The sequence below is a fragment of the Spermophilus citellus genome (genome assembly GCF_964194105.1).
Source record: "Spermophilus citellus genome assembly, chromosome: 1".
Taxonomy (NCBI): domain Eukaryota; kingdom Metazoa; phylum Chordata; class Mammalia; order Rodentia; family Sciuridae; genus Spermophilus; species Spermophilus citellus.
The window spans coordinates 141192750-141208190 of record NC_138182.1 but is presented as its reverse complement, the minus strand read 5'-3'; the positions used below and the strand labels follow the sequence as shown (position 1 = coordinate 141208190).

The 15441-nt window shown below is 42.5% G+C and overlaps 1 protein-coding gene across 2 annotated transcripts in view; it reads right to left on the bottom strand.

The window, feature by feature from the left end:
- The window catches only part of GLRA1 (glycine receptor alpha 1), a gene marked incomplete at both ends in the record, with an annotated part of 79208 nt that overhangs the window by 12090 nt on the left and 51677 nt on the right, over positions 1–15441 (bottom strand). For both annotated transcript variants that reach the window (XM_081279900.1, XM_081279901.1), the window contains one exon: positions 2306–2529. In XM_081279900.1, coding sequence (XP_081136026.1) covers positions 2306–2529 — 224 coding nt within the window. The remainder of the gene's footprint in view (positions 1–2305; positions 2530–15441) is intronic.

Genomic DNA, 15441 nt, shown 5'->3' with positions numbered 1-15441 from the left:
GCTTCTAGAGACCCATCTTTAATAGGTTGCCTGGAGGTCAGGGGCTGTCCCCTCACCCCCCTATTCCGACTCTTCTGAAGAGTCCTCAGGTAGAGACGGAGTCCAAGTTATCAATGGAGCTGTACCAGGTTCAGGCATCCTCCCAGGGGCTGTAAGTGGATCCTGACTGCCTCCCCTCACATGCTGGGCTCCTTAGAAGTTATTTCAAAGAGGTCCCCTGTCTGCTAAAGGTTCACACCCAGCTGACACATCTGTGGGCTTCTGCCAGGGTCAGGTGGCAGGCGGCAGGCTCCCCAGGATTCTGGGCCAGCTATTTATTTCGGGTTGTTCAACCTTTGCCAGGGCTGCAGGCTTTCCCCCCTCAGGGGAATGGACGCCTGTGGCTCGGGCTGGGATATGAGACTTCCGCTGGAAAGGCTTTGCCAACATCAAAACGCCCACTGCAGGTGGCAAGGAAGAAAAGCTCTCAGATCATCAGGCCAACTCCCTCTTCTGACAGGTGGGGATACTGGGGTGCAGGGGAGAATAGATTGGGACTTATCTAAGGTTGCAGAGCAAGCTGATGGCTCAGCCAGGAGGCAAAACCATGTCTCCGAGCCTTTGGACTCAGACTACCAGTGGGGTTGGCTCGTGTGTTGCTGGCTGGTTTTCCTGCAGCGCTGTCCTGAAATGTTCCCCGTCACACCCCAAGATGCCTAACTGATGCCGTTCTGGGGAGACTTAGCTGTGGGCATCTCAGCTGTGCATGGAGAAAACGGCCCTTTGTGAACCTTCTCCCTCCAGCTCACACCCACAGCTCTGCATGTGGGTCCCTTCAAGTACAAAGGAGAAGCAAGAAAGGGAAAGGGGGAAGGAAAAGGGAGGGGAGGAAGAGGGGAAGGGAGGAAGTGGGGAAAGGAGGGGAAAAACAAAGGGAAAGGGAATGCAGTGGAATTCTGAAGATAAAAAGCTCCAAAGTGGGGCAGCTGTCACACTGGGTTAATTTCCTGAAGTTGAATGACCTTGGGAACATCACTTTCTGCTGATTTGTCCTTCTGTCATGCAGCACTGGGACTTAGCTTCCTAGAGATAGGAAACTAGCCTGGCAGCAGCAAAACCCAAGCAGGGTGGCCCGCTCCTCCCCCAGCCTGCCAGGGCCTCGCCAACCATTTCCTAAAAACCCATGGCTCTCCCCCTCTGCATGCATATGGCGCTGAGGGAGGTGAGCCTGCCCCTGGGGGTGGGTTCCTCGCACCCCCTCCCCATCTGTCCCATGGAAAACTGGGTCTAGTTGCACCTGAGGGTTAGGTGTAACCTCTCCCACAGGCCTGACCTTGAAGGCTCATCTCCCAATAGAAATAAGGTCCATTCCCCTGAAGAACTGAAGGGGGAGGGCGAGTCATTTCTGACCAGTGTCCTTTAAAGCACTTTGAAATAAACACATATTCATTCGTTGAATATTTAAGTACCTATTGAATATCATTCCCTGCTCTAGGCTTTGAGATTAGCCCAGGTGGGATTCTGGGTTCTGTGATGAACTAACTGTGGGAATTTAGGCATGTTATTTGAATTTTTCAGATCCTCACTTGCCTCATCTGCAAAATGGGCGTAAGAAAACCTATTTCATACAGTTGTGGAAAGGATTAGATACATAAAAAATACTTAGCACAGTGAGTAAATTCTCAATGAATGGTAGCTGTTAGTTTTGCATGTGTCAGGCCATGTCTTTACCTCTTGGCCATTGGTCATTGTCCCCATATCTTGGGGGAGGAGATTTGGGACTAGGTGGGGAGGTGTGGCAGGACACTCTGAAAGCTTTGCCCCTATCCAGTGTCTTCAGAATACCCCGCAGCTGAGGAAGGGGGTCTAGCCTCTTGAGTGCCAGCTCTCTGGGACAGGGGGTTTACAGAGGACAGAGCAGCCCTGCCCGAGCTTGTGGCAGCATCATCCACCCGGCAGGCCACCAACTTCCTGGTTGCTATGATTTTTCAGGTTTTGTGCCGTTGCTTCTGCTGATGACGATCGTATTTAACTCCTCTTTCTTGTTCTGTTGAAATGCTGGGTTGCTTTAACAATACCTTTTCTAGGATCCCTTCCCTGATCTCCTTGGTTATGTGAACCACTTGCCCCTGGGACTCCACGTGGTGTTTTGTTCTTACTCATTGAGCTTAGGTTACAAGCCAGGCATGCCTATGCTGCAGAGGGGTTGAGTTGCAGGGCCTGTTCTTCTCTGTCAGACTCCCTCCCACTTTGGTGCCTGCTTCTGGAGGGCAGTGGGCAAAGGCACGTTCTCAGGAGGGAGTGGATGGACCTGTAGGGAACTCACCTGATGCTGTAGAGGACATTGCCATTCCGGGAGATTCTTAGCAGTTTGTTGTCTGTGGTGATCTCGTGGAAGTGGGCCCCCTTCTCGTTGGCAAAGAACAGGTCAGGTTTCCAGATGGAATCCAGCATGGATGGGTCCAGGTCCAGAGAGTCATCGGGGTATTCATTATAGGCCAGACGGGGGTCGTTCCACTGTTGCCGCAGAAAGATGTTGACCCTATAGTCCTGGAGCCAGGAAACAAGGAGGAGGAGGCAGGGTCAGGCCAGGGGACGCCAACTCTCAGAGGGCTGTCACCTTTCAGCCAGGGTTCCCCCAAAATCCCTCCTGGGGGACATTATTGGAGTGTGGTTGCATCTTACATGGGGTAAGAAGTAAAGTCTGTGCCTCAGGGACCTTGAGAGTTGGAATGACTCCGGACAATTCTCTCAATACCTGGCTAAGTATACTCTGAACTGAGGTTATTTAAGTGTTATTATTTCTCTTAAAAATTTTAAAAGGTTTTGGGGCTGGGATTGTGGTTCAGTGGTAGAGCGCTTGCTTAGCATGTGTGAAGCAGTGGGTTTGATTCTCAGCACTGCATATAAATAAATAAATAAATAAATAAATAAATAAATAAATAAAATGAAAGTCTATTGACAACTAAAAAAAATTTAAAAGGTTTAAAGACTAATGTAATATACACCTGTTTTCATCATCCTCTTTTGTCATGTTTCCTTCATTTTCTTTTTGGATAAAAGAAATTACAGATCAAGTTGTATCATTTAAGCACGGTCACTTCTCTGGACCCCACGTGACCCAACTCTGCTGAGGGCTTAACTGTCCCTGCTGATCCTGGTGGAGCTGAAAAGAGTCCATTTAGTTTCCATTCACAACTACAGGAGGCAATAAATAGTGTGTGTTGGTCTCAGTGGCAGAAATCTGGGTAATGCGATTAAATCTTTCATTAGGAAAACTTTTGTATTTTGTCAGTGATTCATGTACCATGAATCTTGTGGCACTACAAATAGAATTTGGGGTTTCCCAAGGAAGAAGGGCATAGATTCTGTGTTGGATTCTTAAAAGGTCCTATAGTTCCCCTGATACCAGGGATTGAACCCTGGTGTGCTTAACCACTGAACCACATCCACAGCACTCTAAATAAAATAAAAATATTTTATTTAGAGACAGGGTCTCACTAAGTTGTTCAGGGCCCTGCTAAGTTGCTGAGGCTGGCTTTGAACTGGCAATCCTTCTGCCTCAGCCTCCTGAGTTCACCACCACCCTTATATCCCCAAAATTAATAACCTCATTTAAGTCCAACTTTATATTCTTTCCTTCAAGAAATAATGTCCAGGGCTGGGGATGTGGCTCAAGGGTAGAGCTTGCCTTACCTATGCAAGGCTGTGGGTTCAATCTCTGCATCTCTGCCAACCCCTCTCCCCCCAGAAAAAAGAAAGAAATAATGTTCACACATGAGGGCTGTTATTGCTTTTTTTCTGAGGGTGATGTATGCATGAGGTCATACTATGTGGGTTTTTTTTTTTTTTTGGTGTGCTGCTTCTAAATCCTCATCAGTTTCAGTCCATCATCATGGGGGAGGGCTAACAACCTTCCCACTGTGGCCCTCACCCCTGCCTGATTCCTCCCTCAGCACATGCCTCACTGTTTTTGCCTGCAGAAATATCAATAACTTCATAAAATGTTCCAAGGTATTTTATAGGCTTTTCCTCTAATTTAATCAAAGGCTCTCCCTCCAGTGCCATAGAAAGTGACATTTGGTCTCATAATCTCGTGTCTTATAAGTCCCGTGGTGGAGGGAGAACTTGAGGCCAGGCCTAGATGTAGGTACTTTGTATTTTTTTTTGCTGATGATAATGGACACCTCTGAATCTGGCCCCACCTGATCAGGGGGTTGGAAACAGCCCCTCTCCCCCCCTGGGGTTTTACATGGTGTGTGGTGTGTGTGTGTGTGTGTGTGTGTGTGTGTGTGTGTGTTATGATGAGGAGTGATGAGGAACGGGAAAAGTCCCATCAGAGTGAACAGAATATAAATGGTTCGGCAAAAAGAGTCTTCAGTCCCCAAACCCCTGCTGTACTTTTGATGTTCCTGCCAGTGACATGTCAAGACTGTTTATGTAGCTGGAAGGAAGAAAAGAAAGTGACATTTCTTAAAATGGTCTGTTAGGCACCAGGCGCTGTTCTAGATACTGTCACACACATTTAATTCTCACAAAATCTTTGCAAGCAAACATTCAGATTCCCGTAGCGAGGGTAAGGAAGCAGGTTTGGAAAGGTGGAGAAAGTGTCTAAGCATGGGGTGAGTGAATCGCAGATTTGGGATCAGAATTGGCATGGGTGGAACCCTTTAGTGAGTACTCCCACCTGACCTCACATGGGTGCAGGGAGTCGATTCTTGCTGGGGACACCCTCTCTTGTCCTCATTGCTTGGGCAAATTTTGCCTGTTCAGCTTAAGCCTTATCTCCTGCAGGAACCTGGATGTCCTGGCACCTGTAGGCTTTTTTTTTTTTTTTCTCCTATCTGATCTCCTAGGAGGAGGGAATAACCAGAAGCATTTAGCTGAGCACTTGCTCCCTGTGTGTGACTTATTTCCTCAACTTGTTTGGTAGCAATTTGAAGGGATGTAGCAGATTTAGTTTCTCTTGCTCCATCCCTCCTACCCTCCCAGTCAGTGTGCCTATCAGCTGCCCAGACCCAGGAGAAGGGGAAGGAGAAAAAGTCAGAACAGGTTGGAGCATCATTTGATAGCTGAAGACACTGAGACCCTGAGGGGGAAGGCCTTATTTAAGGTCATGTAGCATTTCAGGAAAGGACTTGGTATTAGAATCTGGCTCTGTTTCTCTAGACCTCATCGTTAGAAATTAGGTGGGATGGTCTCTAAGAACCTACCCAAATCCAATAGCTGAGTGTCATGAATTTCATTTTACCCAAGAACACTTAACTTAGCATCTACTAAGTGCCGGGCACTGTTCTACATCCTGGGGAATCTTCTGAGAAAAAGAAAGGTCTATTTATTCAGTTACAGAGCTTACAGGGTAATGTTGGTACCATGCTGAGGGCTCTGGTGGCGGCTATATATGGTGTTGGGACTACAGAAAACAGGTGTTCTGCATCTAGATGCAGGGCTGGAGGTCAAAGAAGTGTCCAGGAAGAAGCAATGTTTAAAGTGAGACCAGAGGTTGAACCAAAGAGGAAAAGCATCTCAGTCACTCGGAAGTACATTTGTGAAGGTCTTGAGGCAAAATAAAAGGGTGGAAAGACTGACAGGTAAATGATGAAGGAGAGGAGTGGGAGAAAGCAGAAAGGGTCTTGCAAGCCATCCTGAGAAATTCAGATTTTATTGCAACAGTAATATGAATCTTTTGAAGAGTTTTAAGTATAAACGGACATCATTCCACTTGCATTTTATTATTAGTATTTAAAAATATTCTATTTTTTTAATTGCAGAAGTAATGCAATTTGTTGACAGTAAAAATATTAAAATATTCATTATCTACAAGAAAAAAATAGAACCCGTAGTGTCTCATTATAAGATGACTAATGAAAATTTAAAGCCAGAGACCTGGAGAACATGCTCAGTGTCTGTCCCCAGGCAGCTTGACTCCTTCTGCGGTAGCAGCCGGCTCCTTCTCTCGGCAGCTGCTACCCAAACGAGTTGCCACCATTGATTTTTCTCCTCCCAAGTTGGTAAACAGCAGTGGGAAATGCAGTTCAGAAGAGATCAATGTAACTGGGGTAATAGGCTGAAAGCTAAATGCTGTATTGCTGACTTTGCCTTGTACTTCTGTTGGTTGATGTTCGACATGCTGGGGATCCATGTTCAAGTTCAGGGGCCAGAGAAGCAACATTTGAATTCTTCAGCCCAGAACTCCAGCTTCCATTTACAGTAGCTGGTTTCTAGGTCTCCCAAGGTAGCCTGTTACCCCGAAACAGGGAGATTTCTAGAGTTCAAGTCCAACGGTCTTTAGCATCAACTCACTCATGTTGCCTTGAGATTCCTTGATGTTCCGATTTCTGGTAACTGGGCTACTAGCTGTTTGGCTTCTAGAGCATAAGCTCATCGTTTGTTCATTCTACAAACACACATCAAGGGCTTGCTCTGTGTCACCTGCCGTTAGATCCGTCCCCATCCATACCCTTACTGTGTCTAATTTGAGATTCTAACTTCTAATAAGCTCTTAATTTAGTATTGCAGTAAAATAGAATGAAGCGCTTTTAATAGGAAAAAGCTAAGAGGTGTGAGTTGGTGGGAAGGAGATGTGGAAGGTATGAGGCCTGTCCATTGCCCTCAGAACCAAGAGACATGGCACCAAAAGGTGGACCCCAAGAACCAGATTCAGAGACCTTTTGAAGTCTCAACTTCCAGCTCTCAAAGGGATATCTCTTCTCTCCACACCCAAATCTACAAGCATCTGTTAAGACTGAGTTGAAGTACAACGGGGTGGTGTGTGGAAGTAGAAAGTCTTGGTTTCTACACTCAGAGCTCAAATTGTCTAGCAGGAGAGAGAAAATTTATTCACAAGTACTTGCCATAGAAGATGGCAAGTGACAAGGGTCACGAGAAGTCCTAACAAACTGTCGTTAAGTATTCTCTCAGGTCTCAGAGATTCATTCCAGCCAGGAGGGGTGAATCGGGAAAAGCTCTGGGAGAGAAGGTAGTCTTTGAAATGCCCCCTTTCCGTTTGTTCTTCTGCTAGCATCTCTAGATCTCGAATTGTTCACTGGGAAAGGAGCTCGGTGGGTGAGAGGAGAATGACAGAGGTGACACCTAGAGGCTTAGAGCAGGACCGGAGAGGGAGCAGGGCCACAGCCTCAGAGCATTTAGGATTGGGATGCGGAGCTGGGGTAAAAGGAATCTCATATTTTAAAAATGGGACAATTAAAACTAAAGCTGCTCTAAAAAATTAAAGTCATGACAATAATAAAAAAATGGGACAATCAAAGGAGTGGAGGCATTCAAGTGGCTCCTCCTTGCTCAGTCACTAGCAGTAGAAGTAATACCAGCGCTCTCACTGAGGACCTAAGCACACGATTTAGCTTATTTTATCCTTAAAATAATCCCATGACATAGCTGTGTTCACCCTGATACTATTTTGTTCACGTCGCACAGTGGTAACGGGTGGGGAGGGCTGGATTTTGAACCTATTTTATCTCATGATATAGAGTCCTTGCTTTGCACCACTGGGCTGTCATAAGGCGGTGAAATGAAGGGACGTGAGCTCTGGATATGCTTGATTGTCAAACCAGGGTATTTGCCTTTTATTTTGTAGTCCATTTGACACCGTTGAAGACTTACAGGGTGGACCGGTATCAAGGTTCAACTTCATAATCAGCAGGGCAGGACTGATTGTGAGGTATTGGAAATGAGAGGAAACAGATACAGGGAGGTCTGGTTTGAGGCCGTTTGACAGTCCCGTTGAAAGGTTAAGAAGAATCTAAACTAAGACAGCAGGAAAGGGAACTGGGCATAGGCAAGAGAATCATAGTTATTGATCATCATCATCATCATCATTTGCACCATCAAATATTATAGCTAGAAAGAACCTTGGGGACCTCTGTCTTCTTCATTTTACACAAGGCTCAGAGAAGGAAAGTGCTTTTCTCCAGGCCCCACATCAATTAAGTGACTAAGATGGAATGCATATGAAGTCATTTTTACTTCTATCCTACTTCTTTCCGTTTCTATATTGTATACCTTTGGAGGTAGCCCCAGGCCCAGGAGGAAGAGGACACAGATGAATCTGCTGTCAGGCTGGCTCAGCTTTCCTGGAGAAGTTTTAGCATGGGCTTGGCTCTGACAGGGTTTGGGATTAAGATGCATAATAGCTGAGTCAGTCTGCCAAAGACCAGGAGCCATGGGGTTCATTCCGAGTGGGGATGCTCAGGCTTGGTTTATGACCTGTTGCTTCCTTTCTTACTCACTGCTCTTCTTCTCACTTTCCTGGACCTCTGAGAAGCACTATGACATGAGTCTTATGTGTTTTTTTTTTTTTAACCCTGCAAATATGGTAAGAGCCTCATTCTCTGCACTGTCCTTTGAGCATGTGAACCTGGCTCAGCTGGCGCAAGTAGGGTTTACTAAACCATCGCAGAGTGGCAGGTATGGTGTGAAGCACTTTATAGGGAACTTCTCACCAAATTCTCACAGTGACACTGTTTTGCAAATAAACTGAGACCTGGGGATATTAAATGCTTTGTTATAAATTGAGTGGCAGAGCTGAGATTCAGCTCCAGGACAGTTTGACTTCAAAGTTCTGTACTTTTAAGTAACATACTTATTGGCTCTTATTACTAACAATGTCTTATTATAATTTGCTACTTTTGCTTTTCCAAGCCGTCCTCACATTAGATTTTGTCTGTGAGGTTGGTATAGAAGAGAAGATTCTTATCCCCATTGAACATATGTGGAAATAAGCCCTCAAAGCTCAAGTTCCCATTGCCAGGTATTGGTAGATCCAGGACTGATAGTAACAAGGTAAATAAGACTAATACATCGAGATTTTACCATGCACAAGAAATAAGAACTTGTGTATGTGTGTTATTTTATCTTCACACTATTCCTGTAATGTATGTTATATTATCATTCCTGTTTTACAAGTAGGGAAATCAAGGCATTCAGAAATTAAAATATCATTGCTGACATCAGACAACTAGTCAGTGGCAAAGCTGGAATTCGAACCCAGGATGTTAAAGCCAGAGTCTAGGCATTTAAACTGTAGAGCATCAAGCATCTCCCAGAATTGCCTTGAGAATTCAAGACACCACAATGCTATCAGTTATGGCCGCTGGCTGCTGTTACCTACCTGTGGGTTTGTGGTCGCCCACAAGTAGCAGGAAGTGTCACAAAAGGCAAAGAACAGAAAGCTTTTGCCCCAGGTTTAACAGTGCCTTTTTCCTTATTTGGCCCACAGATTTGACTCATGGTCTGGTTATACTCAAGTCCAGTGCTGGCAGACTCCCCAGATCCTGCCTCTTGTCTCCTTCTCCAGATGCCTAATTTGTGCTTAAACCTCTCTAAGTCACCATGCTGTCTGGTGCATGCTCATTTGGAGATCACACAGTCAGAGCTACATTTGTTGTTAAGAACTGTAGACATTTGGACCAGTGGAGCTGAGCATCGTTCTAGGTCTGTAGGGAATCACTAAAGCCCAGTATGAGTTTAATAATCACATAAAAATGCTAATAGCCACTACTTTTATTGGATGGCTAACATTTGCTAGAACTGTAAATGTATTTATAAACTTTTCATCAACCTAACATATTGGGTATTACTATACTCATTTTATGGATGAGTAAACAGTGAGGTTAAAGCAGAGGTTAGGGGTCTTACCTAAAGTCATGTAGTTATAAGTACTAGAACATCTATACAGATACAGGACTTATGGTTTCCAAGTTCACATTCTTTTTTTTTTTAATATAATTTTGTTCTGTTTATTTCCTTTTTTGTAAAAAAAAAAATCTAAGCCAAGTTCCATCTACTCTATTCTAAATTATCTATTTGAAATATTTATAATTATTATATTTAAATATTTATTTGAACTAAATATTTTAAAATTAAATACTATTTAAATAGTAAACATTTTATTAAACATTTAAAACATCTCATTAAAATTTTTATTCAATATTAGATATAAAATTTAAAACAGTCTCTGGGGTAAATGAAGGAAATATAGTAAATATAGTAGACTGAGCTCATGTGACAGGTTTGCTCATAAATATTCTCATAGTCAGTATCAGACAGACAACTTTGGATTGTGATATTGAACCATGGGGTGGATTTATAATTGGTTGCCAAAGGATGCAAACTGAAGGGTAGATATTAACTCAGAAAGAGGAAGAATGACACTGTGGCAGTGAAGTCCACAGTCATGAGACATGCCACTAGAAAACATGGAAGGAAAATCAACAAGAAGGCCCAACAGAGGCACCCAGTGCTCATCTCCTGCAAAGAACCCCAAATAACAAATAGATAACTACACTGTGAGGAAGTGATCTAAGGAAAAACACTGGAATTTGGCAAGGGACAGATGGGAACACTGTAGGACATGAAAATTCAGATACATAGAGAAGGGACCAAGTACTCTGCCTCTATGACACTGGTGTTTTAGTCAGATTTTGGATTACTGTGTACAAAAAGACCAGACAAGAACAACTTAAAAGAGAAAAAGTTTATTCTGGTTCATGGTTTCAGAGGTTCAGGTCATGGTTGTCCAATTCTGGACCTGAGGTAAGGCAGAACATCATGGCGGAAGGGTGTGGTGGAGGAAAGCAACTTAGGACACAGCAACCAGGAGGCAGAGAGAACTCTTCTCACCAAGGACACAATATAAAAACCAGAGGCACACCACCAGTGACTTACTTCCTCCAGCTACGTTCTACCTGCCTACAGTTACTGCCCAGTTAATCCATATCAGTGGGTGGATTCACTGATTAAGTTACATCTCTCATAAGGAAATCATTTCATCCTGAAAATTCTTGCATCTTCCTACCCATAAGCATTTGGGGGGCACCTAAAATATAAACCATAATAACTTGTTTCCTTGTTTCCTGCTCAGAGGCAGGAGAGACTTCTTAATGTAGGGAAAAGGTAAGAAGGAGATTTCCAATGCCCCCCATTACTAGTGCGATCACTATAGTCCTAGCTATAGGAGAGTTCATTGGCCCCAAGCTCCGTTTAGGGAACTTCCTGGAGTCCATATAGCTGTACTGCTTCAGAACAGAAACTCGTATATTGTTCCCCTTACTCAGTGGGACTCAAACTGCTATAGCATAGCACCAAATTGAGAACACACATTGATTATGCTGAATAAGTCATATGGAGACTATGTTACTGTGATCACCCAGAACCAAAGCCACGGCGCCCTACTCAATCAATACCTTAGTCCCTAACTACAGGAAAAGTCCCTACAAAAGCTAAAAAGAGATCACGGTTCCACCATATGTTCATATATCAATAAACACACACACACACACACACACATACACACACACACAAAACATGAAAAGGCAAGGAAACATGACACTTCTAAATGAACCAAATAATTCTCTAGTAACAGGCCTCAAAGAAAAGGAAATCAACAGATTGTCTAAAAGGAAATTCAAAATAATAATTTTAAGGAAACTCAGTAAGGTATTAATGAATAAAGATAATTCAACAAAATCATAAAATAATTTATAATATGAGAAACGAAATAAGAAATTCAACAGAGATCAATATCATGAAAAAAGACCTGAACAGAAATCTTGGAGATCATGATTGAAACTCATTGAAATAAAAATGTAAATTGAGGGCCTCAACAACAGATTAGATTAAGCAGAACAAATTGTTGAATTTACCAAAAAAAGAAAAAAAAAGCAAATGAAGAAAACTTATAAGACAAAATGTAAATGTGTAAATGCATTATCGGCATTTCAGAAGAGAAGAGATGGGGAAACATGTAGAAAACTTAATGAAATAATAGCTGAAAACTTCCCAAATTGTGGAGGAGATATGTATATCCATGTCTAGGAAGCTCAAAACCCAAATAGACTCAATCCAAAAAGGTTCTTTCTGAGGCACATTATAATCAACTATCAAAAGTCAAAGACAAGAGAAAATTCTATAAAAAAACAAGACAAGCGGCTGGGTTTGTAGCTCAGTGGTAGAATGCTTGCCTTGCTTGCATGAGGTTCTGGTACGATCCTCAGCACCACATGATAAAATAAATAAATAAAAAAATAAAGATACTGTGTCCATCTACAACTAAAAAATAAATATTAAAAAAAGAGTCAGGTCTTACATAAGGGAATCCCCATTAGATTAACAGAAGATTTCTTACCAGGTTAGGAGGGAATGGGATGCTAAATTCAAAGTGCAAAGACAAACTTGGAAATACAGGAAAGACGGTCACTTTCTGAAAGCTAAACTGATAACAGAGATGAATACAAACTAGAGGAATTTGGAGAAGGCCCAGCATCAATCAAAATGGTGCACATGTGATCTCCATGTTTTAATACAGGCACTCATTTTAATTGAATAAGGGGAACCCTAATTTTTTATACTGCATCTCATTTAGAGAACTATTTTATAAACATGTGTGAATTCATAATATGGTACAAGAAAGGGCAGATCAAGGAGCAGAAATTTGTAGTTGGAAATCTAGCATTATCTGGGGGACAGCATGGCCATGTGTAGAGGAACCAACTTTCTTGTCACTGGAAAGAGGGTATCTGTGTGGTGAGTTCAGCATGGTTTCTTAGATCTCCCTCTGGCTTGAATCCAGTTTCCCTCCAGGAGGTTTACCTCCCTTTCCTCCACTGGTAAAAACAACTTTTGCTTGACTTTCCTGGTACCAGATAATGTTAAGGGGCACACTTATAGAGGACATGAACATTCCTATTATTAGAATGGGAAGCCCCATTGTAGATTGAAATAACTCGGCAGTCTGATTTCACCACCTTAGTCTTTTTGTGGATTTGATTTCCTGAATTTGATCTCACGGAAAGCTACACTCTGACCTGCCATAAAGTCATGATTGTGATGCCTTCTTTGGTGGTGTACTGAGATAGAGTCATCCAGCAGGGGAGGCTAAGACTCCTCTTAATCCCATTTTCTTCCTGTAACAGAATCTATTGGCCTTTTTGAGGGCTCACTCCTCTGCCCTCGTTTACCAAGGCTTTGTGGAGTCGAGCCATATATATGACTGAATGCCATTTAATAGGTTTTCTTTTGGATCTCCCAAATCCAAGAGTATCGAAATAAGCTAATAAAAGCTGTGTAGAAAGGTGGAAAGGGTAGCGGAAAAAGCAACAACCAAAAAGATCTTGTTGACAACAAAAACCAACCTCACAAAATATCTAGAAATAAACCTACACAAGAAATGCGTGCATTGTGTACATTAAGAAACCCAACAACTATAAAACTTTATGAAAAGCCATAAAGGAAAAACTATATAAGTGGAGAGATATACCATGTTTATAAAATATTGCAATGGTATTATTTCTCACCAAGTTAACCCATAAACTCAGTGTAATCCCAATCAAAATCTGAGGGGATTCTTATAAGCCTCAAAAAGCTGGTTCTACAGTTCATAGGAAAGAGAAAATCGACTGGCAAGTTCAAGAAAACCTTGTAAAAGAACAACGGAGGGCTTTTTTCTATCAGATATGGACATAAAAGTTTAAGTCATAGTGATTAAAGGATTGGTGTTAGTCTAGGAACAGGTAGAACAATGGAGCAAGGTTGCATTATGGTTTGGAGGTGAGGTGTCCCCCAGAAGCTCATGTGTGAGACAATGCAAGAAGGTTTGGAGGAGAAATGATTGGTTTATAAGAGCTTAACCAAATCAGTGAATTAAGCACCCGATGGGATTAACTGAGAGGAAATTAAAGGCAGGTGGGGTGTGGCTGGAGGAGGTGGGGACATTGGGCGTGTGTCTTTGGGCATATATTTGTATCTTGCTAGTGGAGTTTCTCTCTGCTTTCTGATCATCATGTGAGATGCTTCCTTCTGCCACACTCTTCTGCCATGATACTCTGCCTTACCTCGAGCCTGGAGGAATGGAGCCAGCCTCCAAGGACTGAGACCTCTGAAACCATGAGCCCCTAAATAAACTTTTCCTGTCCTCAGATTGTTCTTGTCTGGTCTTTTAGTCACAGTAGCAGGAAAGCGGACTAGAACAGGAAATAAACTGGAACTAGAAACTAAAAATGTATATATGGGGATTTAGTGGATGAGAAAGGTAAAATTTCAAATTGTTGGAGAAATAATAGCTATTTTACAAATGGCATTGGAATAATTGATATCTAATCAGAGAAAAATAGAGTTAGATAACTAACTCCACAGAAGATTAGATTCCAAATGGAGGTACATACAAAAATCGTCTATATTATTCAAAATGCTCACTGAACTTATGCAAAGATACTCAAATTCACTAGGAATTTGGAGTATAAATCAAATAAGACAATCATGCACCATTTTGAAATCACATTTGATGAAAAAAAATAAAGCTTGATAATGTCTTGGATTGGCAAGGATGGAGAGTAATGAACACTACTGAAGGGAATGTAAATTATTGAAGTGTCTCTGGAAGGGAAATGGGTAATAATATCTATCAATGCACATTGGAAATTAACATAGAATTATGCAGCAGAATGTTCACTGTGGTATTGTTCATAATAGTAAAAATCGAGATGGACCTAAAGGTGCACCATGGGGAAAGTATTTGAAAACCATGAAACAGTAGTGTGTCCACACCATGGAATGTTATAGGGCAAAGTCCAGAAACATAAATGGCATCATTATATCATGTACTTAATGTAGTATTAATAAGTCATTTGTTACGTCCTCTCCCACATTTCCAAATTTCTGACCTGAAGAGAGTTAAAGAGAATGAGGTAGACCTAGATGTGGTGATGGTGACAGAGATGCCCAGCCAGGGTGGAAGGAGGAAAAGCAAATTGTGTTATTGAAAGGCATGCATGTGTACTTAAATGTATGTATATTCAAGGGAAAGTGACTGATCGGGTGTACACTACATTTTATTTGTAGTGGTTACCTCAGGGTAAAAAAATAGGAATTGAGGGGAGGGTAGACCAGGAGTGTTCTTATTTCTCTCTTGCTCTATTTTCCTTCCTTCCCTCCCTCCCTCCCTCCCTCCCTCCCTCCCTCCCTCCCTTCCTTCCTTCCTTCCTTCCTTCCTCCCTCCCTCCCTCCCTCCCTCCCTCCCTTCCTTCTCTCTTTCTCTCTCTTTTCCTTTGGTACCAGGGATTAAACCCAGGCATGCTTAGTCACATCCCCTTTTAATTTTTTATTTCGAGATAGGGTCTCACTGAGTTGCTTAGGGCCTCACTAAGTTGCTGAGACTGGTTTGAACTTGCGATCTTCCTGCTTCAACCTCTGAGGGATTACAGACGTGCACCACAGTGCCTGGCTCTTGCTCTATTTTCTTTTCTTTTAATTTTTTTTTTTGTAATTGTAGATGGACAAAATGCCTTTATTTTATTTGTTTCTTTTTAAGTGGTGCTAAGGATCGAACCCAGTGCCTCACACGTGCTAGGCAAACACTGTGCCACTGAGCTACAGCCCCAGCCCATCTTGCTCTATTTTCGATTGGATTAATTGCAAATGATTGTTTTCAAGTATTACTCAGGTACATAT